We start from the raw sequence: 25,166 nt of genomic DNA, 5'->3' as shown, positions 1-25,166 counted from the left end.
ACCTGAAAAAGGTAAGCAGCATGCAGCAGATTGTGGGGAGAGCTGGGCCAGGAAACAACTACGCTGTTCCCAAGGCGCACGGGCCTCGCTAGGGCTGAGGTCCAGGCCCAGGCCTCGGCTACAGGCCCAACCTCAGTGCTGCCATCAAGTGCTGCTGTTCAGGATGGCCTAGAGAAGGGAGCAGGGAGATAGGGAGACCAACTTCTCTTTTATTTAGGCTGCCTGTGTGTAACCTGCTAGCCTGCATGTGTGTAACAAGTTAACTCATTTTCCAATTTTTTGACATGTTGAGCCCAAAAGACTCACCACCACTGATTTAGACTAAAAATAAATAAGAACTGCCATCAATGGAATGATTTACAATTTGGGTCCATCAGATTCTAACACTGCCAATTATTAGAGATTTATCACTGTTCTGAGCTTTTACCTTTCTTTCAAATGATTAGTCTTGTTTAGGGATATTTTATCCAATTTGTGGGTTTGGTGCTATTTTTAATTTATTTAGCTAGCCAAAAATACGATTAAAATTGATAATTGAATAACATTGCTATGTCCTATTTATAGCAGTGTGGGGTTAGGATTGGGGTTTTTTTTTCACCATCTAATTAAATATTTTTCTCACCATCTAATTAAATATTAGTAGCAGGTAGAGATAGTAATGAATGAGATGGAGGGGATACAAGAAAATAGTATTTTACATATTTATTCAAATTAATCCAGTCATTTCTTCAACCTGAGTACACTAGCTGAATTTTTCCTGTTTTATCTTGTTACTATATTTGATGTTAGGTTTTAGCTCCTTCAGACACCACTTCATCTGAGAAACCAAATGGCACTTTATCCTATTAAGTTGCAAGGTCATTTTAAGATATTATAAAATTGGAGGTTGGTAAAATATGGGGAAGTATTATATTCCCTAACAGAATCACTAGCTGATCAAAATAAAAATAAAATTCATTCTCATTACTGTGGGGGTGATTTAACCATTTGCCTAGAATTCCAGAAAGCTAGTATTTTCTGCCAGGATAGTATATTCTATTTAATAAATTTCAGTATGTTCAACATTTTCCCAAGTTTCATTATCAACGTTTTAAATGCCCTTTGATAAGAAGAACAATTGATAGCCTTTTCATTTCCCATTCTTACAATACAATAGTCTTACCAGGAACATGTTCACCCCCATAAGTTATGTTGACATCATAATCTCCTGGTACATATGGGACATATTCTGCACTACAGCTGCCATCTTTGTTATCTTTACAGCTAATTTTGGATTCTGAAGGCCCTTCAACAGTTATTCCAAGGCCACCAATTCCAGCTCCTCTGCAAAAATAAAGGAAAGTTAGTATGCTTAATTATCATCACTTTGTTTTAAGGACTACTTTGTTATGTTCCTTGTATTGGATCTTTGCTATCATTGTGCCATGCTACTACACTTTCTCACACAGCAACTGCTGTTTAGGAAGGATAATAAAGATTGTGTAGAAAAGAAAGTTCTCAGTTGACTTAAAGGTTTTTTGTCCATACTCAGGAGTAAGGTTGGAGGTTGGAGAATGTTGAAGTCTTAGGTAAAGACATAAGTTGGCAGGTATACATCAGATAATTATTTCAAGGGGTGGGGCTGGGAATTCTTAAGAACTATATTACATCTTTCATTATCCATCATTCGACTTTCAGTAATGCTCCAAAGAGCTCTGAACTGTCTTGTGATATTTGTAAACAGTCTGGAGTATGTCCCTATTAAGCAGCAAACACCAAGAAGAAACTGGCAAGTGTTCACTATGTTATTTCATGCCTCTGTTTCCTAAAGTACTTTTAGGGTTATGTAAAAGTTTGCAGAGAGACAGATCAGCCAGAATGGCTTTATTCTGCATGATTAATTTAGAATATACTATACCCTTTTCAACCTGTCACTCTTAGTTTCCATCTGTTCCAGACAGCAAGGCTGTTGATATTTAGAATAGAATAAGAATTGGAAGGAACCTTGAAGGTCTTCTAGTCGAAACCAATGCTTAGGCAGAAAACCCTATACCATTTCAGAAAAATGTTTATCCTATCTCTTCTTAAAAACTTCCAGTGTTGGGGCATTCACAACTTCTGGAGGCAAGCTGTTCCACTGATTAATTGTTCTAACTGTCAGAAAATTTCTCCTCAATTCTAAGTTGCTTCTCTCCTTGATTAGTTTCCATCCATTGCTTCTTGTCCTACCCTCATGTGCTTTGGAGAATAGCTTGACTCCCTCTTCTTTGTGACAGCCCCTGAAATATTGGAACACTGCCATCATGTCACCCCTAGTCCTTTTCATCAAACTAGACCAACCCAGTTCTAGAAACTGCTTTATATGTTTTAGCTCCCAGTCTCCTAATCATCTTTGTTGTGCTTCTCTGCACTCTTTCTAGAGTCTCCACATCTTTTTTACATCATGGCGACCAAAGCTGGTTGCAGTATTTTAAGTGTGGCCTTACCAAGGCATTATAAAGTTTTATTAACACTTCACGTGATCTCGATTCTCTCTCTGTTTATGCAGCCAACTGTGTTAAAATCTTATATATTCATAGAACGTACCGAGTAACAACAGTAAATGGGTTTGGTTTATTTATAAAGGCTTCTTGTAACCCAGTTCCTTGGGCCACAACACGTGAAGGATGACATCCTTCTGTGACTTCCACTTGGAAGGGACTGTTTGGAACAGGAACATCATCATAAGTTACTTCAACTGCATGAGGACCTGTAAGTAGAAGGTATACCTTTATGGACAGACTCTGAGAAGATTACTGTAGCAATCTATTATATATGTATTAAACAAATATGTGCTTGATTCATACCCATATTTCTACTTTGTTATTTAATATCTTAATTTTTGTAACAATTTTTAATGGTAAAACGACAAACTTTAAAAATATAAAAAGTAAAAACTAACAAAGAAAAAAGAGAAGAAAAATCTATATATTTATCAAGTCACTAATTTACCAATGATTAACTACTATAATATGAACAGTACAAGATGTTACTGTAATAATTTCTGTCACAACAAGATACATTGCTGCACTCTTGCGATTGATAGAAAATATTGCTTTTTCCAAATCAGACAAATCACACATTCTCAATCAACGTCTTATTACTGCAGTCTTTAAGCAATAAGGCAATACATCAACAAGACATTGCTCATCTTTCTTAACTTATGAAGCCAGTCCAATCCTGGCCAATTTAATCAGACAGGATTAGAAAGGTTCAAATAAACAAGCTCTATACATCCTATCAAGGCACACAAGCCCAAAAGAATCCAAAATCATGGGACCAGATCTTTCTGAGATTCATCTCTATGACCTGCTTCAATGCTGGAGATCAATTTAAAATGGATCCAATCGCACAAAATGATGCAATAGTTTTCTCCTGATGGAAAAGCTATGGAGGAAGAGAAGAAAGCATATTTTCTTCTGTTCACTGCAGCTGATTAAAATTTTCAACAGGTCTTCAGATGGTCTCACAATCTATTTCCCACTGCTTCCCTCCAGAATAATAGCATGTAGTACTCACCTCTTTCAAATGGAGTAAACTCTACTGCATATGTGCCATCAGCATTGTCTTTGATAAGACAATCTGTGGAAGCTCCAGAGGGATTTGCAATTTGGGCTTTGATGTGGTCTCCACCAGTTTTGGTCAAAGGGCTAGCATCGACAGTAAAATCTGTTGTTGCCTCACGGAAAACATCTGAAAAGTAATTATTGTGTCACTTGAATGAAATCGTGCTATAGGCCCACATATATTTACAGATGTTTTTGTACAGACATCGGTTTAAGTGCTCAAGGACAGAAAAAATGTTGAAGAGTGCTAAACTATATAAAGCAATCATAATCTGTTAGCATTATATAGCAATTTAAGTTAGAGCCACTCTACTAGTCACTTTCATCTTGCTTTCCTAACTCTATGATTTACTAGCAGTTTCATTATAAAAATGAGGAAATTAATTTTGTATTGTGAAAAGTACAAAGATTATTTTCTGTGACAGGCGCATCTAAAGTAGTTAGGATTTATTTGCAGCATTCCTATTAATCTAAAAAAAATTACACAAACCTACCTTTCCCTTCAATTCCTGGTCCAAACACTTGAACTTTGCTTGTGTCTATGGCAGGGTCAACTTTGACACGTGCAGGAAAATTTGGCACTAATTCTCCGCCATATTTCATCTTGAGTGTGTGCATACCAGCATTAGAGGGTACATATGTAACTGTATAAGTTCCATCTTTATTATCTTTAACCCCAACATCAGCTTTAGAACCAGAATCAGATACAACTTCCATGTCTAATTTTCCAGGTCCAGCTTTTGAGCAATCCACATTAAGCAATCCGGTGTCACCCACTTTGCCATGTTGAAGTCCAGGGCCCGTGGCAATTACTTTTGAAATATCGAATGGCATTTCAATGTCAGCTTTGAAAGGAGAGCCAGGAATATGGACTTCCTCAAAAAGAATGTTCACCAGGTATTCACCCAGTTTCGTTGGTAAGTAGGAGACTGAACATGTTCCATCTCCATTATCTGAGCACTCTATTTTGGCTTCACACGGTCCTTCAACTGTCAAGCCTAGACCACCAGTTCCAGCTCCTTTAGTGTCTATTGTGAATTCTGCAGGTTTTCCAACAAGTCCTTCCTGGAGGCCTGGCCCATAAGCTCTCACCTAGAAACATTAGCAAGAGGTGCTGAATATAATACCTACTAAATCGTTTATCATTTCTAGACTTTTAAATCTAGTTCTGAGGACTCTATTATTGTTTAGAAGCACACTGCAATACCAAGCTCAAATGCCAGATTTATTTTTAAAAGACAGTGACACTTTTCCATATTATGTAACCTAATCAGAATACGGCTATTCTTTATCATTCTGATAACCTCACAATTAGTTTTCAAACCAATCCATACACAGACATAGAAGGACAGATGTTTTAATTTTCTCATTTATTTAGCAGGTCTTCAAATCAAGAAAGTTATAAGGCTTGAATGCTTAGATCATAATAATATAGGCCCAGATGAGATAAATATGCAATCATTGCAGATCCAACTGTTGTACCAGTTTCTAAGTTATTACAGCTATGCTAGAAAAATTCAAAACAAACCTCAAGCTAATTTTGACCAACTGAGATGCTTTTGGCAAGAAATTCATCAGCTATGTAAACATGTCCAAGTTTGAGCTTTGCGCACAGAACTTCATTAGTAACAAAATATGAGTTGTCCAGCAAAGATTAGATCATTGCTGTACATTATAGCTTAAAGGGCACACTTGAAAATGGTATCAATGAATTGTCTACCCATAAAAAGGATTCTTACCTTAGAAGGATCCGGTGGTAAGGTGGCTTCTATAGTAAAAGGGCTTCCCAGTACTGGATTCCCATCATAATTGACATCAATGGCATGAAATCCTTCTTCTTTTGGAATATACTTTACCCTGCAATACTGTTTTCCAGTGACAGGTTCTACTAAGCATGGTACACTTTTCTGGGTTGGGGCAAATATGGCCACATCAAGATTACCTTGTCCACCAGCTCCTTTCGTGTCAATGATAAATTCTTGGTCTTTCCCTATTTCGACTCCTTAGAAAATAAAGAAAAGATTGAAAATAAGCCTCTTTCCACCAGATACATGGAAAATCCATCAATGGTCTGAGGAGTAGACATATATGCATAAAGGGAGTAACACATTTTTATTTTATTTTTTTTAACAAGTTTATATGGTTGCCCAATTCACACACACAAGCTCTACAGCATCTTATCCTTCATTTTAGAACAGTGTTCTGCAGTTAAGTTTTTCATTTGTATTGTAATAGAAAGTGTACACTAGATGATTTACTTACTGTTTTCTAAACCACTGATTTTAACTTTGCTCAAGTCAAGTGGCGCAGCAACATCTACAATGAAAGGACTTCCAGGAATAGGATCGCCACCATAATTCACCTGAATGGCCATGTTACCCTGGAGAGGTCAGATATATTTTTAAAGTCATTTCATGCTAAGAAACCCAGCAAACACTATAATAAATTAACATTTGAAGATGAACATTTCCAGAAAACATGCAGCTAGATGCTCACTTCCAGATTTCTAGAGAAGAATCTTTCATAGTATATACAAACACATATTTAATTATAAAACTAGGAAATTTCTTCAGTGATATTATCTATTTAAGATTATTTAATATATCTGCACATCTGAATAAGTCAAGTTTGTTGTTTCTGCTCTGCATATAATTTGGTTGCCATCTCCTTTTTGGGATTCATATTCACACCGACTGTCACTTTATGTACTGTTCTGAAGTTTCAACAGCATCTATAACCACCCTCAAAGACAGAAGGGCAATTGCACTGTTGTTTCTGTTTAACAGATCAATTAAGTGCTTAGAAGGAAAAAGTGCTGACTGCCTAGAAACTGCCATTTAGCGGTTTAAAATGGGCAAGATTAATACATCCAGAACCTCCCTCTTCTCTGTTTTGTGGAATTTAATACATTCATTAATGTGCCACTAAATCAGTAGAAGCTAGAATAGAATAGATATGTTGATGTTTTTTCAACAATGTTACTTGGGCAAAGGCCAGAACAGCATAATAAGAGAACTCCTTGTAACCAAGTTGTGTATCATAAGACAGTTCTAGTAATTAATTCCTTAAGAATTGAAATTATATTTTTCATAGGGTTATTCATGTTTAATAAACAGCATTTCTCATTGCAATATTTACAAATCTGACAGAGCAAGGACTATTTTGCTTTCCAACCTCACCCTTTAAACCTGTTTTTTTCCCCATTTCCATTCAGAACGCTTTCCAGAAATACAGAAATATATATCGTATACCATTTAAATAAGGCAGCATTATTCAAAACTGTCACTAGCTGTTTAGTTTTCAATTCATTACAGAATTATGATAGAATTCCATTATTAAATCTCCTTTAATCTTTTATATTATTAGATATCATCATAAGTCTATTGGCGTGTATCATGGATTAACTGGCTTTGAAAAAGGCTTGACTTTCGGAACAGTAACCAAACCAAGAAATGTTAACTGCTTCCAAAAGACATTTGACAAGAGTCAACCATATTTTGAAGACAGTTCTTCAAATATAAGCTACACTTGCAGAGATGCAAGTTGCCAGAGTTTATACAAAGAAACACTGTTCAGAAGTTAAAATCCATTTCCACTTACAACACCAGCACGCCTAAGATAAAGTTGGCATTAATGATGCTAGCAAGATCCAACCAAAACAAAGACATCACTGAATTTAGTTACTCCAAAGTAGAGGCATCTAAAAGTTGTTGGGGTCAGTAAGATAGCATAGAGATCATACCAATATGAAAAATATCTAAGTTTACTTTGAAAACTATCTCTGCCAATAATCACCCTTACTGTCCCTCAGCACCGAACTAAATTACTGCTCATTCAACAAGCAAAAGAATTACACCAACATGTGTGGATTCCAGTTCAGGGTGAACAGTAATCTTCAGTTTTGCTCTGCTGCTTGTTTAATGATGTCCCAGAGCCAACAGTAACATTGTACAGTTAGAAACACATGCTAATTGGAAACTATGACTTAAATTCCTATAAACAAAATTTAGCTGGATTCAGAGTTTAAAATGTATTAAACAGCTTTCAGAGCATTATTTAATTTTAAAAAAAACGTATGTGTTAGAAACTTGCTGTGTAAAAAACAAGATCTGGAATCATTGCAGAACATGGACACATTTTATTTGCAACAAAAATTGCCTCCGATTTCTAGACCTAAAGAACTGTCTACCACATTTTTACCTTTTCCTAGGAGAATTTACCTGCTGTACAGGAGTGTATTTTACAGTGTGGGAATAATCATAGTTGTCAATGAAGTCCAAATCTTTGACAGCTTCTCCTTCTATTGGTCCATTGAACTGGACATCCAGAGGGGCTTTCCCAGCACCTTTTGTGAACACAGTGAAATGTGTGGGCTTCCCATTTTCCACACCTGGATAGATAAAGGAATGGAATTTATTATCATCATGCCTGGACACATTCTGGAAAAATAAGTGCAATCCCTTTTTGAATAAAATATTAGAAATATCAAATTTAATTTTTCATACTCCAGACTTATTTATTCAAGGTTTTGATAACAATCTTTAAAGCGCTCCATGGCTCAGGACCTAGTTACTTGCGGGATCGTATTCTGCCCCATACATCCCTGCGACCAATCCGCTCGCACAGAGAGGGCCTCCTCCAGGTGCCGTCCACCAGACAGTGTCGAGGGGCGGCGCCTAGGAGTAGAGCCTTCTCTGTGGCGGGCCCAGCCCTGTGGAATGACCTCCCTCCGGATATTAGGAATACCTCTGACCTCTGCTCCTTTCGTATTAAGCTCAAGACCCACCTATTCCAAGTAGCTGGCCTGGCTCAACTTTGATCTAACTATATCACTCCTGATGGGTTTTTATTTGGGTATTTTAATTGTATTCAATTATTTAGGGGTTTTTTAAACATTGTATTTTAATTGTTTTTATTTAGCCGACCTCCTCCTTGTACATGTCTTGGTATATGTCTTTGTTATATGTATGTCTTGTCTATATATTTATTTCATATGTTTTATTGTATGCCGCCCCGAGTCCTTCGGGAGAGGGTGTGGCTAAGAAATAAATATTTATTATTATTATTATTATTATTAGCATCCATTTACGGGCCTTGACATGGAATAGTTTTTTTTTACTATGACTGCAACCAACAAATTGTCAATTAAATAGTTGCCTAATAATCAAGCAGAAATCTTACCTGTTTTACCTAGTCCAGGCCCTTCAGTTTTCACCTTGCTTGCATCGTGTGATGGTTCCACTTTCACTCTGAAAGGACTTGTAGGAATTTCCTTAAGACAAACAAACAAAAACATGTCATTACATGTAGTAGCTTTTCAACAAAATTTCCATAAAGAAAGATCCTGAGGCTTGAATAGTAAAAAAAAAAAAAACTTGCATGTACTATCATTTGCATATAGCTGCTCTTTAAATTACTAGTTTTCCAAATTATTGTTTTCCCTGTAAACAAACCAAAAATTAAGCTATTCTGAATATCCAGGAGATCAAAATAAACTAATCTACTATAGTATTTTTCTAGAAGCTTAGACAGCAATCTTTGTCCTATTTAATCTTAAAGCTATCCAAGTTTATTACATCATTTAAATTAAGTCACTGTATTATTACACATATATTAAACATATATTAGAACTAAGGCCAATTTTTATCAGATTGCTTCTGTCAATCTGTCCCAAGTACATGTTTTTATTAAGACATGACATATTTGTGTATATTTTCAGTGATGTAAGCTATTCTATATGCTGCAACTAAAGTAGGAGAATGAAATACATATTAAATATATCACTTACTACCATATACAGATACTTCAACAACTGATAGGATCCAATCTGTGACCAGAGGTTAGTCTTACAAGCTTTCGGACTCGTGCTGGAGGCCATCCTCAGGCAACTTCTCTCTCTTCAGATTGTGGGCACACATTCTGGAGAGATAAAAGTTCCCTAAGGATCAGCTCCAGCACAAGTCCAAAAGCAAGTAGGACTAAATCTCTGATCCTCATGACCAACTCAGATTGGATCCTGAAACATTATCCTTGGACATGTATATTTGCTCTCATTCATGATACGATTACAATACAATGCAACCACTAACCCAACTTTCCCTATCCAGATGGTTTCAGTCTTATACCCAGTATTAGAAACCATACATATGAGATATTTTAGGGACTAGAAACAAGGATTAGCATCAAAAGCCTTATCAGATAATTACATACCTCTCCAGCAAACAGCACTTTAACAGTATAGCGCCCGGCTGCAGGTGGGTTGTATTTCACGGTAAATGTATCATTAGCATTGTGAATGATGCCGAAATCTATATCTTGTTCTTCTTCATTTATTACATGAGCGTCACACTTAATGCCCACACTCACATCACCTGGAAAGAAACAATTCACTAGAAATTGTATTGACAATTGTCCCCCTATAGCACTCTTTGCTGCTTAAATATTTCTTCCTTAAAATGCACTGTTTCTATCAGCCACTAGAATGAGAAAGCACATCCACCTAAAAGCAACATTGTGTGAAGTAAGCATTCTCTTTTAATAGCATTTCAGCTTAATTTTCTAACCAGATTACTGAGAAGAGTGGGGGGGGGGGGTCACTACTCAGCAATATGCTATACCGATCTGTTTTTACCTTCGCCTGCTTCTGTACAGTCCACGGTGAAATGAGTAGGTTCGTTAGCTTTCAGACCATTTCTTGCCACCCCCGGTCCAGTAACTTTCACCTTCTGAGGATGACTGCCTTGTCCTATCTGGACCTAGGTGGCATATATTTTCAAAATGTAAACTTAGTAAATATAGATTAAGCACTTTATAATATTCAACATTAGTCAGTCAATTGTTTAAGTTTCTTCTACTGACATTCAGCATGTGGTTTTATGCATTTGTTGAATCTGTTCTCTAAGAACTCAAGTGGCCATGCATCTTTTTTTCCAACAATCCTCTGAGAATGGACTGAGGGTGGACCCTAAGTCTTTCTCTTTCCAATCCAACACCTCAGCCACACAGGAAAGACTAGGGCTGTGATGGCGAACCTATGGCACGCATGCCAGAGATGGCACACAGAGCCCTCTCTGGGGGCACGCGCAACATCACCAGCTGTTCTTTCAGGTTCTGTCACACGCATGCATGAAGACCAGCGGGCCGGTGTGCATGCATGCAATGGAACCCAGAAGAGCAGTTGGCCGCCGCACACATGTGCACTGACCAGCTGCACTCTTCCAGGCTCCAGTGCACATGCGCACACGCTCCAGTTTTGGCACCCGATGCCAAAAAGGTTAACCATCACTGGACTAGGGCCTAGTTACCTATTATTTAGTTTTCATAGTGGCCAACTGGAAACCTCTGAGGAGCCCAAGTGAGCCCAAAGAGAAATTAAGAGAACACTGGTCCAAAAACAATTCCTTCATCTTAATCCAATTTTCCCACTCCTAATCTGAGTATTCCTAATGTCATTTTAGAATAAGAGTAAGACTAAGATTTATTCAGATATACATAAAAATGCTAAATGTTTTTAAATATTGTGTATCAGAGGAACAAAGGAAAATTAGAAGGTGAATATTTATTAGATTTTAGTACTTTTTTAAATGATGTTTTTAAATGACAAAATAGTGGACCTTGACACTCAGTTCAGGATTCAAAAAGATAACTAAAATCTTTTTCTTTATTATTAAAAATAATGTAATTTTATGGTTAATTTTTCGTTAATGATATACTGGGAACTAACTGTACAACTCTAGTTTACTTTGTCCTCTTACTATCTTTGCATCATTTTTTTTTTCTTTTCACTTCTTCCTTTTTTAAAAATGTAAGGAATAAAAATGACTTTTAAAAAATAAGCCTTATTAGTAGGCCTAGACATTCGGGATATTGAAATTATGGTGGAATAATGAGTTACTTTTAAGATATTAAATATTAGTGACTTAGTAGAGGATAACATACATAGTGCAAAGAATTGTTATTTGGGGTTAAATGAATTAATGGGAAAAAGCAATAAAAAATTATAAAGAGAGAATGGTATTGTTCAAATTGGAAGTTTAGGATTATGCATATTTATTTGGATTATTATTGTTAGTATTGTTTAAATAAGCAAAAATAAACATTGACAATCAATACGCTACCCACAAAGTATGTGTGGTGTGAAAGGAAAACTGCAAATAAAACATGATTTTTTTAAAAAAAAATGAATAGGATTCAGCTTTTGCTTTCAAGTATCAATTAATCTAATCTTGCAAAAAAGGTGTCAGAAAGCACATTGCCATTGGAAAACAAGCAGCTAGAGATATTCAAGCACTTTGCTACTTACTCTGCAAGGGCTGTTAGGGACATTTGCTCCTCCCCAAGTAACAGCAAGGGTATGCTTGATAGGTTTTGTTGGAATATAAGAACAGGCATAGATGCCATCAGGCTTGCTCCTTGTTTGAATATCAATAGGATTTCCATCGGCATCCTAAAAAAGGGAAAAGCCAGTTTGCGTTCCATTAAATGAACTCAGTTTTAACATTAGTTGTACATATACAGTCATGCAAAGGGTATCAGATACATAGTTTAACTTAACCAGTAAATTTAGGCCTGCCTTTTATGGAACTTCTGTTCTCCATACATTTGTGCTCGTTCTGCTACAGCTGGATTATCTCTTCCCCACCATGATCAAATACCACCAACTACCCTGTGGAAATGACTCCAGGAGAGTGAAGCACTGGGATCAATTCTCCAGAGCTTATGGAAAGGATCTTGACTTCTATTTTCATTATGCTCACTACTTCACGTTCAGTTGTTACTACCTTTCCTGAAAGTATTTTTAAATTGAAAGGTAGAAGAAGCTAGCATATCAAACTTTATTTCCAGTCCATTATTTTCTTTCAATTTAGAAATAAGATGTAGATTGCATGTCAAACACACACTGCCCCTTATGTACTGAAAAAGCAGGTAGTGGAAGAGTTCACTTATCTCCTCCACCTTCAATAATGAAGAAAAAACATGAAGAATTGGTGTAGCTCACTCTATCCCAGTGGTTCCCAACCTTTTTTTGGTCATGCCCCACCTAAGCATCTCTAAACTCCTGAGCCCCCCCCCCCCCAAACATATAATTCTTACTTTACTCAAAAAGTGAACTCTACTCACCTGGAAGAAGCATAACAGGCCATTATTTTGTTTTAAACAAGGTTCAAATTGCCCCCATTAAAAATCAAATTGCCTCCCTGTGAGGTGTGGACCCCAAGTTGGGAACTACTGCTCTATCTTCAATATAGCAAGTTCTTCATGCTTCCTCTTCATTAGACCATCGAATAAAAAATATTAGTCACCCTACTTTTAATCAATGAATTCTAGTTACTTAGCAAGTGGTTTATTGCAAATTGGTTCTCAATGAGATGACAGAAAACTCACATCATAAGTAATAAAGATGTGTGCCAAATCAAAACTTTTCAAATATAGAGATGAGGTAGGCCCTTAATGTATACTCTTTAAATGTAATAGCCCCACTACATTTAAGAATAAACTTATAAATATTGCCAATAATTTCTGTTCAAAATTCAATATGCCTAGATAGATAATGCTACATGGATTAGGAGTGAATGCTGCTTTGATCTTTGGCCTTACTTGTGCATATATCTTCAGAGGAGCATTCCCAGCTTCCTTTGTATCAATTACAAAATCTGCAGGATTGTTCACAATGCAGCCAGTTTTTTCAAGCCCTGGGCCATAAGCTTTTACCTAGAAAAAGATTAGCAAGTTATAAGGTGAGAGAATAAGCCAAGATGCCTTTATAGTCTCTTATACTACTAACACTGCATTGTCCCAAGTTTGCTCTTCACATCCAGTCTAACAGCTTGTCTGATTAACATATGTATTAAAAATAAATATGCTTTTATTAAATGCTCAATGGAGCATCTTGCAATGCAAACGAAGCATATGCAACACGCATTTCTATTTATACATTCTTCCATCAAATAAGTTTCTGAAGGATTACATTTCTAAAGGTAACCTGGAACAGAGGCTTGTACCTATTATTCACATACTGGCCAAGGTGAGGCACAAGCAAACAAACAAGAAATATTATGAGATGATTCTTCATTTAGCATGTACCATAGATTGTCCTTATTTTAAAAACCCAGTCCTGAATTTAGAATTATTTTTTTGTCAGTGCACAACATATGTGCAATGAGATTGGTTGAGCTCTGTATTTAACAATGCAGTGATTAGTACTACTTTCAATTTCTAATTTTTTTCAAAGAAAAACTGTTGAGTTCTGGCTGTGTGACTTTGGCTGTGTCACTCACTCTCAGCCCAACCCACTTCAAGGGAGGCAGGTTTATTAGCTAAATAATATTCACTGTCTTAAATGATATATAAAAAGGGCAGAATCATCATCATCATCATCATCATCTCTTTGTATCCTTGCCTTGTCAGGGTCGAAATCTAAAGATGCTGGCTGGATGTAAGCCATGTAAGGGCTATCTTTGATGTCTTCATCATCACACATAATGTGAACAGCATATTCACCAGGCTCTTTAGGCCAATATTTCACGTCACATGAGCCATCATTCTGATCATCACATTCAATTTTTGCTTGCGATGGGCCTTCAATAGCAAAGCCTGAAAAAAAGATTTTAGCAGTTTTTAGAGGCACTCAAATTTAGGACTTTTAAGGCTGTGTCTTAAGCTGCAATGTCATTAAATAAGAGACTGCTGAATAAACAATAGCTGGTTAGTCTCATACAATTCATCAATCATAGCCAAAAAAATGCCATATTTTAGAATAATATATACATCCAGTCTAACCAAACGTGAACCTGATTATATCTGTTCAAAACCTATTTTCCTATCTACAATAGCAATCTCTCAAAGTTTTTGTTTCAGCCAATGTCTACTTGACCTCAATAGCTGTCTTAACAGATTGTACCCAGTGATAACAGTTTGTTTAGCTGAGGTTTTGTGCTATATCTGAACAGAACACTGTAGCTTATAAGCCATCATTTATGGCTTTGCATTTTGTGAGATCCCAGACACTTTGGGTGAATCAGCAAACCATAGTTTAATGTGCTATGTGAATTCATTTAAGACATACGCTGCACTGTAGTTCCATACTTATAATCCACAGGGCTAAACATTAACATTTCCTATGGTTTTTGTTAGGATATTCTTTCCTACCGTACTTTTATAATACTAGGTTCTGTTTCAAGGCAATGCTAATCATGTTGTTATATTGATAACCCTGAAGAACAAAATGATTGGCCATTATTTACTGCTAATCTCTTTCAGATGAGAATAGGGTATAGACTTGGAATTGACATGAAAAGTACTGTGCATAGTTAGAAGATAAGATTCAACCCATTAGTTCAACAACAGGAAATTCTTACTATTGAAATAATTAGACACCATCTATCATGTAACATCTGTTTTGGAAGGAAGCAGTGTAATGAGCCAGGTTATTACCTAGGGATCCAACTTCCGGACCAATGGATTCTACAACAAAGTCTGCTGATTTACCAACAACTCCTTCATGAAGGCCAGGCCCCCAAGCTCTTACTTTCTGAGGACCAGGCTCAGAACCGACTTGCACTTCAAATGGGCTAGGAGAAGAAAGTCGAATTAGGAAAAATGAAGAGGCAACAACCATGGGCACACAAATATTTAATCCACATCTGTTTATTGAGAGAGAATAGTCAGTAACAGATTGAAGCTATAAAGTTTCAGAAACAATCAAAGAGCTATCAAAAAGCTTAGCAAACATTTTAAAGCAAATATCCAATTCTATATCTAAGTCATCCCACAGGGGAATTAAGATGAAACATCAAAGAAAACCATGTAGACGTCCATTGGTATTTTCAAGAAAAGGGAGAACACAAAAAATAAATTGGGAATTTGATGTGCTAAATGTCTTCCTGCTCCAATTTTTTTTTTACTTGTTTCTTAGTACCTATTATTAAATTTAGGTTAGACTGGAAAGACAGGATATTCCTTTGTCCCACAGTAAAGCTGAGAACGAAAACTGAAACTGTCATCAATTCAATGTACTTCCAACGCGCACGATTTCAAAATAATTTACTATGGAATCGCTTTCAATTACAACATATGAAATGTTTCAACTCACCTTTTTGGGATATTGTGACCGCCCCAAGAAATTGTGACAATGTATTTCCCAGGGTTTACTGGGTAGTATTCAAATGCATATAGTCCATCCATGAATTCCTTTTGTTTTACAAGTTCTTCCAAGCCTTCTGAAAAATATCATTAATTTAGCATTAGTCTTTAATTAACTCCAGCCTATATTCTCTAGTTATAGGTAATTGTATGTTTCAAGATCAATTGCCAAGGAATGAAATCATTTTTTCTTCTCATCCAAAAATTGTTGCAAAGGAGAAAAACTGCCCCATGTCATGTAATAAAGACAGCATAAACATTTCCAGAAGAATGTGATGAGTAAAAGTGTTACATTACCATGCTTAGTTCATTTCCCTATGTTATTCCTTAGTCTGCAACATTATGCATGTCATATGTGAAAACAAGGAAAGCTTAAGCTTTGTCAAACCTCATGACCACAAATATTTGGGGAATGCCTACTTGATTTAGTTTTCTTGAGAGTCTAAATATTCTAAAGTTTGTTGATACAAGCCTATTGTCTTCACTATTGCACAGCTGGCAACATTTTCTAGCCAATGCTCAAGCAGCATTGCGCAAATATTACAACTCATTTTATCAAAGACTCCCCAAAATCCATACTGATTTGTATGAAATTGAGATGGAACTCCATTTGTTTAATCTAGAGGCCAGAAATCCCTTTCAAACCAGGCTATGTTCCCAAAATTGAAAAGCTGACTGCCACATAGATGATCTTTCAGTTCATTTTGATTTCCACACTGATGTAGTTTTGTTAAACTAAAGAATTTTTTTAAAAAATCATGATGTCTCAATTTAAAGACCCTATCCACTCCAGGGAATATGTAAAGTGTAATGTTCTGAGTTATTTTTGTCATCAGTCTATAGACAAGGAAGGGGAAAAATGACTGCTTTGAAAACCTGATATGATCACATCAGTTGCATTCAACATATGTAAACTATTTAAAGACTAGTTAAAAAGATTGGCCAAATATAGCAAGTCAGACTTGTTATGCAAATCTCTTCTGTTAATGTTCCTATCTGAAATTAACCTTGCAGGTTATCAACTTTTCCATAAGATATCAGTATCTCTTTCAAACAGGTTGAGTAACTTCACCAAAAGTTGATTCATGTAGTGTGATTTGGTCTATACACAAGCACGCAAACACATAAATAAACACACACAGAAGGAATCTCAAGTTGGAGCTAGAAAGTAGCTTCTCTTCTGTAAGTTGGAGAATTGAACTTTGAAAGTCTATTCTGCCCATTTTGCGTATCAGAATTACTAGGGTTTTGTTTTTTTCAAGTTATGTTTTCCTACAAGTTTAGTCTTGTCATTGAATAAGGATTTTCCTACATAGACATTTTGGCCTCATCAAATATATGATTCCATATCAAAGATTACAAAGCTTACACATGGGGTTATGTAGTTCAAGTTAATTCTATATGAACATGTAAATAATATGTTATTTTAAGTGAAATTTGTGTTTTCCTGCTTCTATCCATATATTAAATAAATATCTCAGTGAAAAGTGGTGCTCTATTTCACTTCTAGAGTTCTCTTGAGAAGCAAAGTCAACATGCAGATAGCAGAATCAGTGCTTGATTGGAGTTGTTTGCAAAAGACTCATATCATGGTGCAAAGCAATGCAAAAAAAAAAAAGTTCAACACTTACTTGGTCCTTTTATTGCCACATGGATATCTCCACTCCCTGCGGCTTTAGTATCAACCTTGAAGTCTGCAGTTTCTCTGATCCTAACTCCTTTGGGTTGGAGGCCCCTACCACTGGCACGGCAGGCATTTGGATTGCAGGCTACAAGCAAATTGCAGACAGACATGAATGCAGCCTTTGATTCCTAAAGATATTTAATTTAACCAAGCCAGGCTGGAACAGCTTCTCTTGGCTTCCTTTAAGATGGATAAGACATTACATGAAATGCAAAACCTGAATACCATTTTGTAGTCTTAAGAAGCCTGTTCTTGGTTAAAGTCTTTACTTTGTAATGTACAGATACAAATATACTGAATATTAATATGCCTTTTGTCAATGGTTGTAGTAGAACAGCTACGTATTTGACCACAGTAAAAGGCAACCAAATACTCCCATTTCTAAAGCTCCAATTGTAAAAACATGAAGCTTTCTAGCTTAAACAAATTTTCAGAATCAGTTTCAAGTGTTTTGGAAGAGGGAAGGAAAACTAGGAGAAAGAAAGCACAATATAGTAAAAGAGTTCCATAGAAATTAACCAAATAATCCAGGCAAGCCCACTACAGAAATGTGCTTGGAACAGGAAATTCTAATATAGCGGGAAAGAAACATGCAAATGGTCTTCAAATATTACTAGGTATATTGGAATAATTAATAGACAGAAACTTTAGGGGGAGGGTAGAAGGCAGCTTAGAAAAGATCAAGCCAGGGGCATTTTGCAACAAGAGAAAACCTTTAAAATTTTGAGGACATATGATGGAGGTTCTAACAAAGCATTTCCATTGGAAAGGCCTGTCTGGTAAATTGTTATGATGGGTGCATAGTTAATCATATCAAGATATCCTCTGATACTCCAAATTACTTTTTCCTAAGTAAGTGTGCACAGTTCTAAACATAGAACTTTGCTGCAGCTGTCAACTGTTTTTATTTCTTGCAAGAATGTCTTTAAAAGTCACAGCTATAAGCTGACTCGTCGCTTGCAGAATATGCTAATTTTCCATTTATTTGTTCTTATTTTTATGTTTAAAAAATGTAAAAAATTCTTGAGACAACGTATTTGGCAGACACTATATTGTTTCTCCCTGGCTTAAGTTAAGAACCTACATATCGCTATTTGTCTAATCATGATATTGCAGCTTTCCTAAACATACCCCAAGCATCTTGCAACAGCCCAATTCAGTAAATATCTTTCTGCAATCAGCTACTTTTTCTTTGAAGGTATTAGCATATACTCCACAGCAACTACTCTGACCATGCATGTATAGCATCTCACTTTTCCTAAACATTTTTTCTATATGCATTAACTGTTCTTTGCTTGTTTGCTCACTTCAGCAAAATGAAGATATGAACAGCAGGCTAAAGTTTAAGTCCAATTGATAATTTTCTACTTTCAAGTCTCCTACAACCAAGTTGGCTATTTGCAGTAAGGCAGTCCAACCTTTTGAAGACTGCTTGCAAGAATCATGAGAAATTGCTTGCAACATTCTGAAGCATTTCTTTAAATTGCAAACTTACAGAACAGATTTCCAGGGATAAAAAAAGGCAACACATACATGGTCACCCTGAACACATCTTACCGACAAGAGCTTGCTCAACTAGGAAGTCAATAGCAGTGAAGTCCAACTTCCCACAAATTGAAAGTGGCTCAGGAGAAGTAAGCAGAGGTCTGAAAGCACAGGAGTAGGCAAGGATAGAAAGCCAGTATCATTTCAGAAGGGGAAAAAAGAGTTATGATACAAAAATAAAGAAAATATAGCGGGTTTAAGAAATATAGCAAGAAGGTACTCTACTGCAGAAGTGCCAAAAAGAAAAACAGGACCATTTAGAATGGCAGATCAATTACATTTAGTTAGTAAAGAGTTTTCAAGGAATAATTTAATCACTCTTCACCAAGCCAGAATATTGATAATTTTTTAAAAATTAGCTTGCATTTGTATTTTTTTAAAATGTATTCATATAAGTGCTAATACGAATATGCATGAATCATTTCATCCATCTCTAAAACATACCTTCACCAACAAGAATACCCCAAGGACTCTTTGGAACATGCTCTCCAGCAAATACTATTTTTACAGTGTGAGGACCAGCTTGAACTGGCTTATAAACACAGCGGTGAACTTGATTTCCTTTGTCTTCTACCATAACCTCAGCAATGTTTATTCCTTGAGGATCTTCAACCTCTACACCTATATCACCAACACCAGCACCTAGAAGACAGAAGAGATAAGCTCAAAATGTAGCTTCCACAATTAACCATATAGCTAGGGGCCAATTATATAGGAGAGACAAGGGAAATGCATAATATTAAAAATATATTAGTAAGGAGGATGAAAGTTATACAGGATTAATAGGATTTTAATATGATGCAATTTTGCCTTCAGGGGTATCCAATTTATTGCAAATATTCAACACAATGTATTTGACTGAAACCATAAAATCTGAAAATAAAAATCAAATTGGCAGAGTTGAAAGATACTTTCTACAACCCTAATATCTGAGATAAGAAAAGCTAGCATTTAAAAAAAAAACTAGTTTTTTTTCAAACTAGGTATTTCGAAAATCATTTAGGTCAAAAGAAGCAAATGTTTCTTCTGCAACACAGCCTAAAATGTGCGTCCTGATTGGGAAATCTTTGGTATCTTTAGCAAAGTAAAGCTAACTAAAAATTAAGTTTCCATGCAAAGTTCATCAGCAACAAAATGCCACACCTAGTTACTTCATCATCTAGCAGACTGTGGAGAAACATTAGTCAAGTTAACGATGACTGATACAATTCAAAGAGCAACAATTCAAAATGCCTATCCATGATGGAGAAATACATTGTAAATATGGCAGAATTAGTAGAAATGATCAGATTGGCCTGGCCAGTCAAGAGTAAAACAATAAAAACTTTAATAAAAGACTGGAAATTTTTTGTGGTTTTTTTTTTTTTTTTTTTTTGCTGAAATTGGAAAAATCTTTCATCTGTAATTTTCTGAGGAAAGATTTCTGAACACAAAGGTTTAATCTAAAGTAGACTTTATTACCGGTTCTGTGGGCATGGCAAGGGAAGGATACTGTAAAATCTCCATTTCCTCCCAATTAGCTGGGACTCAAGAGGAAGAGAATAGATGGCGGCGGGACCAGTCAGACCTGGTATTTACTGGTTCTCTGAACTACTCAATATTTCCGTTACCGGTTCTCCAGAACTGGTCAGAAGCTGCTGAATACCACCTCTGCTCTAAAGGCCTGTTCAAATGTTCTCTGAAACTATAGTTTTCAATGTCACTATATTAAAGAAACAATGAATAGTCTTATTAACTTTATCTAATGATTAAATAAAATTTTAATTTCTTCAAATGTGCAAATGAAGGGTTCAGATATCAAGCAATCTCAGTTTGCTCCAGCTTATTACAATGTGGCATTAAACACAATTTTAAAATATTCCTACAAATTTATTTAGTCCATCTTACCTGCTGTGTATATGTCAAAGTAAGTAGGCTTATTAGCTATATTTCCTGTTGTTTCCAAGCCTGGACCTTTGGCTGTTACTTTACTGGCATCTCCCTGGGCTTTATCAACATCTACTTCAAATGGACTCTTTGAAATATGCTGGCCAGCAAACAGAACTGTAACCTAAAAAAAATTAAGAATATTCACATCAGACATAACAGACTACTGCAATGCATTTGGCAACTGATGTAAAATGCGGCAGACCATCTCCTGGCCAATGAAAGTTACTGTGGTCACATAGCATTGAAGTATCTCCAAAGCCATCTCTTTCCATAACCAAATCATCCAAATTGCTTATCTTAAAAAGATATGTTTAAAGTTCCTGCCATTCAAAGGGATGTAGACAAGTGTTTCTGTGTTGAGGACCCTTTTCTTAGAAAAGACTCAATCTCCAACCCCAAGTACTGCGGGGCCATTCGCCTGTATTTTAGAAAGGTAATGAAATTGATGCCTCTGGTGGGTGATTATTGTCAGTAGAAAAGTCACCACTGAGAGGAAAACAGAGTTAAGGAAGCATCAAATGGTGCTTTAAAATGAGCACAGGGATGCTGCTAGAGCAGAGGTGTTAAACCCAAGGTCCATGGATCTTGGCTGGATCTGGCCCACAGGGTAATTAGATCTGTCCCACGGGGCCACTCTGGAAACAGTGAGGGACCGGCCCGCAGTGCCTCTGCCATTGAAAATGTGCTCCCAAGCTCCATTTCCAGCTGCGGCGGCCTTCTGCAATGCTCTGCCAGTGAAAACACAGTTTTCGGGAGACTGCCCTCCCAAGCTCCATTTTCACTGGCAGAGGTTGCAGGAGGCTGACACAGCTCGAAACCGAGCTCGAGAGCCTGTTTTTGTTGGCAGAGCACTTGGGCTGCCACAGGCGCCCCCAACATGAGTGGCACCATGCCAACTCTGGCCACACCCACCCCGGACCCCCAAGGTCAAATACAGCCCTGATGCGGACCTCAATGAAATAAAGTTTGACACCCCTCTCCTTAATTCAAATGTGAATTTTCTTGGGACACAACTTCTTCAAAGATGAATTAAGAGATACATTGAGAGACCTATGCCACCACCAAAGCAAATTTTTGGCTATGGATCTGAAGCACTGAAAATCCCTGAATAAAACCTATATCAAAATTAATATGGTCACATTTTTGTGAACAGGCATTTCCTTCCAGTTTACATTAAAAAACGCCCACTGTGGACACTGGATTCACTTAACAACCGAGGGATTCACTTAACAACCAAGGGATTCACTTAACTAGTGTGATAATTCACTTAATGACTGCTTTAAAATGGAGTAAAATCAGTCATGGTCACACCTAGCGACCCACTTAACAACCCACATGACTTAGAACGATAATTCCAGGTTCAATTACAATTGTAAGTTGAGGACTACCTAGAGACGTGGCTGAAAAGACATTTAATAGTTTAAATAATAGGGGATTAGTTGACTTTAAACAAATCAAAACCCTTCACAATTTATTTGGGTCAAATTCACGAAGCCCCAGAAATACAAGATAAAGTTTTGGGGTTTCCTTCCATGAGATGCTTCATAATTGGTAAGCCAAACTATTAAGATGCTGGGGTGGCAAATGTATATTCCAGGAGGAGGAGGAGTTATTATGAAGCATCACTATTGCTGCAAACACCATACATTACAAAAACATTTCTCAGTTCAGTTCTAGTTTTCCTCCCTACAAAGTCTTCAAATTGTCTTACCTTGTGAAGACCTGTAACTTTTGGCAGGTACTGAACAGCAAATGTCTTGTTCTTGTCATTGTCAGGTGTCACTGTGGCCTAAAAAGAAACATTTGAGCAATATTTTCACTAAGAATTTGCAAGCATTTCCTGGTATCTAAGCCTAAAAGAGCACCTTTGGAAAAATGCTCCTCCACAAGAAAAGTTTACCACACTGTATCTCTTTCATCCCAAACAAACACCAACAAAGATGCTCCCATTGAAACAGAGCCCTCCATTAGAGCATCATCATAGAAGCATCATAGCATCATAGAAGATGACATGAAAGATCCAATCTTAATTTTCTAGTTATAGAAGTGTCTAATATTGTTGTGTAATGCAACAGACACTGCAAAACCTATTTACTGGATTCATACTCTAGTCTAAATTTCCATCAAACATGCCACTCAGAGAAACTAATAAGAGTAACAGAAGGATAATCAAACATGCAAATCAAACCTATATCAATTCTAAATCCATCAGTAAAGAGTATGTAAGACAAATTCACCTTAGGAATCAGACCAATCTATACATCAAAAGTGTATTGAAATAGATATGATTTTGCCTACCAACAGGATAACAAATGGTGTAAGCTCTCCCATTATAAATCCTCAATGGCTTAGGACCTGTCTGAAAAAAAATCCTTTCCATTCTGAACATGTCTAGATATTAAAATCAATAGCTGAAGATGTCCCTAGAGTTTGTTGATATACACGGAAAAGGCTGTGCTCAATCAACTTTTCCTGAGTCCTTCACAGAATGTTAGAAACAATCTGTGGGTGATCTATTTGGCCCCCTGTTTCCCTGTCTTTAGAACAGCCAAGCACATCTCTTTTTCCATTATTTTAATAGTTAATTTTCACATTCTTTTTTGCACCTTCCTCTGTTTTTGATATACTGCATTCTAACTGTGTAGCTGCTGTAAGAATTCAGACAATTGACATAAAAACTGAATAAATAAATAGCTTAGTACCTGAACTGCAGATACTAAGGAGTGAATCCCAGTTCTTACGCATGCAATCTATTAGTCAAACTAATAGAAATTCATGAAACTCATTCTAAATAAATACACTTGTGCAAGATCATCACTTTCCAATTACAAGAAAATAATCTGAAGCAATTGTTCATTCTACCCAACATCCCTCAAAAAGCTCACCTCTTCTCTGTTTCCTTCTGGGTCTTCTATGAAAACCATTACTTCACCTTGACCAGCACTGATAGTATCAACAGTGAAGTTGGCAGGTTGTCTGACCATATTTCCATGAGGTTCAATTCCTGTAAACACATTAAAAAAACCATGCTTATGTGTAAAGATATTCATTTACTGAATCTTGATATGCTCTCAGAATTAACACTGAATTAAATTATCATGACTAATAACCACTGGCACACAACTTTATGGATTTTAAGTTTGCTTAAGTCATCCAAAATAGTGGCCAGCAATCCTGTAAATCTAGCTTTGCAATGCTCCAATACTCCTGAACCAGTGATTCCCAGTCTTTTAATCAGTCACCCTCACATATCTAGGAGATTTCTAAAAACAAGTATTTATACAGTCTTCTACATTCCCTTTAGTGTCCATAAAATACAAAAATTAGAGCGTAACTAGCACAAGAATAGCTGCTGAAAACTGCCTCAATATAATTTGAAGTGGGTATGGTCCTAACATCTAGAGATTGTGATAGCTTTGTTCCTTAAAACACAGGCATGTTTCCATTGTCTTGGATTATTCTACCCTCAAGAAACCTTGTTTTTCTCCAGGGAGACCTTTGTCCACTATTCTTTCCATTGTTTAGAAAATTCAAATATTCCTCCAAACAAATTACCAAAAGTAGAGTTAATGTAAAGCTAAATCTGTCCAGACGTTCCCCTAGATTTGGAAAAAGTCCTGCAAGCTTACTTATAATAAAACCAGCTTATAATATGCAATAAGCAAACTTATACATGACTTTTTAAGATGCACGCATACAGAACTGTGTATGTGTGCATCTTTTAAAAAAACTTCCCTTGGGTGATGTGATCTTACTTCAAATAATATCTATGACTTAACTCTGCCCATGTTTTCATCTACTTTTTCAAGCTAGTTATATCTACCTGACAGTGATGGAATACAAAGGCTTACGTCTAGGGACATAGACAATAATCTGCTCAAGAATGTGGTGTAAAGAAACATAATAGATACAAAAATAATAGTCTCGCTGAACTGGTTCTCACAGGATTGGGGAATTCACATGAAAGTAGGAGTGCCTTTTGGACAATTTCCACATTTCTGAATGTTAGTGCACCAAGCTAACACAATGAAATATAGATGTTTGGCTATGTAGTAAGAATCAACTAGCTCTTCCATCAGAGTTATAAATATACTAAGTGTTGCCTATTTATTATTTAAATGTATTATAGCTGCCAATTCCAATAGTGTCTGCACAGTGTAACAAACAAATAAAAATCTATAAAAACATATGAAACTTAAAACCACACAGACAAATTCAAACAAAACAAAGCAAAGCAAACCATAATACATTAATGCCAGTTCAGGAAGCAAAGCCAGATTACA

General features: G+C 36.3%; 1 protein-coding gene across 5 annotated transcripts in view; it reads right to left on the bottom strand.

Moving 5' to 3' along the window:
- The window catches only part of FLNB (filamin B), a 93,541-nt gene that overhangs the window by 29,085 nt on the left and 39,290 nt on the right, over nt 1-25,166 (bottom strand). For all 5 annotated transcript variants that reach the window (XM_081935630.1, XM_081935632.1, XM_081935631.1 and 2 more), the window contains exons 5-24: nt 23,769-23,887; nt 22,595-22,672; nt 20,842-21,004; nt 19,399-19,596; nt 17,357-17,494; nt 15,676-15,802; nt 15,018-15,154; nt 13,984-14,177; nt 13,182-13,295; nt 11,887-12,030; nt 10,216-10,339; nt 9,795-9,955; nt 8,766-8,856; nt 7,805-7,974; nt 5,847-5,964; nt 5,324-5,586; nt 4,079-4,676; nt 3,538-3,711; nt 2,566-2,728; nt 1,163-1,323 (exon numbers count right to left, since the gene is read on the bottom strand). In XM_081935630.1, coding sequence (XP_081791756.1) covers nt 1,163-1,323; nt 2,566-2,728; nt 3,538-3,711; nt 4,079-4,676; nt 5,324-5,586; nt 5,847-5,964; nt 7,805-7,974; nt 8,766-8,856; nt 9,795-9,955; nt 10,216-10,339; nt 11,887-12,030; nt 13,182-13,295; nt 13,984-14,177; nt 15,018-15,154; nt 15,676-15,802; nt 17,357-17,494; nt 19,399-19,596; nt 20,842-21,004; nt 22,595-22,672; nt 23,769-23,887 — 3,435 coding nt within the window. The remainder of the gene's footprint in view (nt 1-1,162; nt 1,324-2,565; nt 2,729-3,537; nt 3,712-4,078; nt 4,677-5,323; nt 5,587-5,846; nt 5,965-7,804; nt 7,975-8,765; nt 8,857-9,794; nt 9,956-10,215; nt 10,340-11,886; nt 12,031-13,181; nt 13,296-13,983; nt 14,178-15,017; nt 15,155-15,675; nt 15,803-17,356; nt 17,495-19,398; nt 19,597-20,841; nt 21,005-22,594; nt 22,673-23,768; nt 23,888-25,166) is intronic.

Source organism: Natrix helvetica (genome assembly GCF_964273705.1).
Source record: "Natrix helvetica genome assembly, chromosome: 1".
Classification (NCBI taxonomy): domain Eukaryota; kingdom Metazoa; phylum Chordata; class Lepidosauria; order Squamata; family Natricidae; genus Natrix; species Natrix helvetica.
Note: the sequence above shows the minus strand (reverse complement) of the source record. Positions and strands in the feature narration are given on the sequence as shown.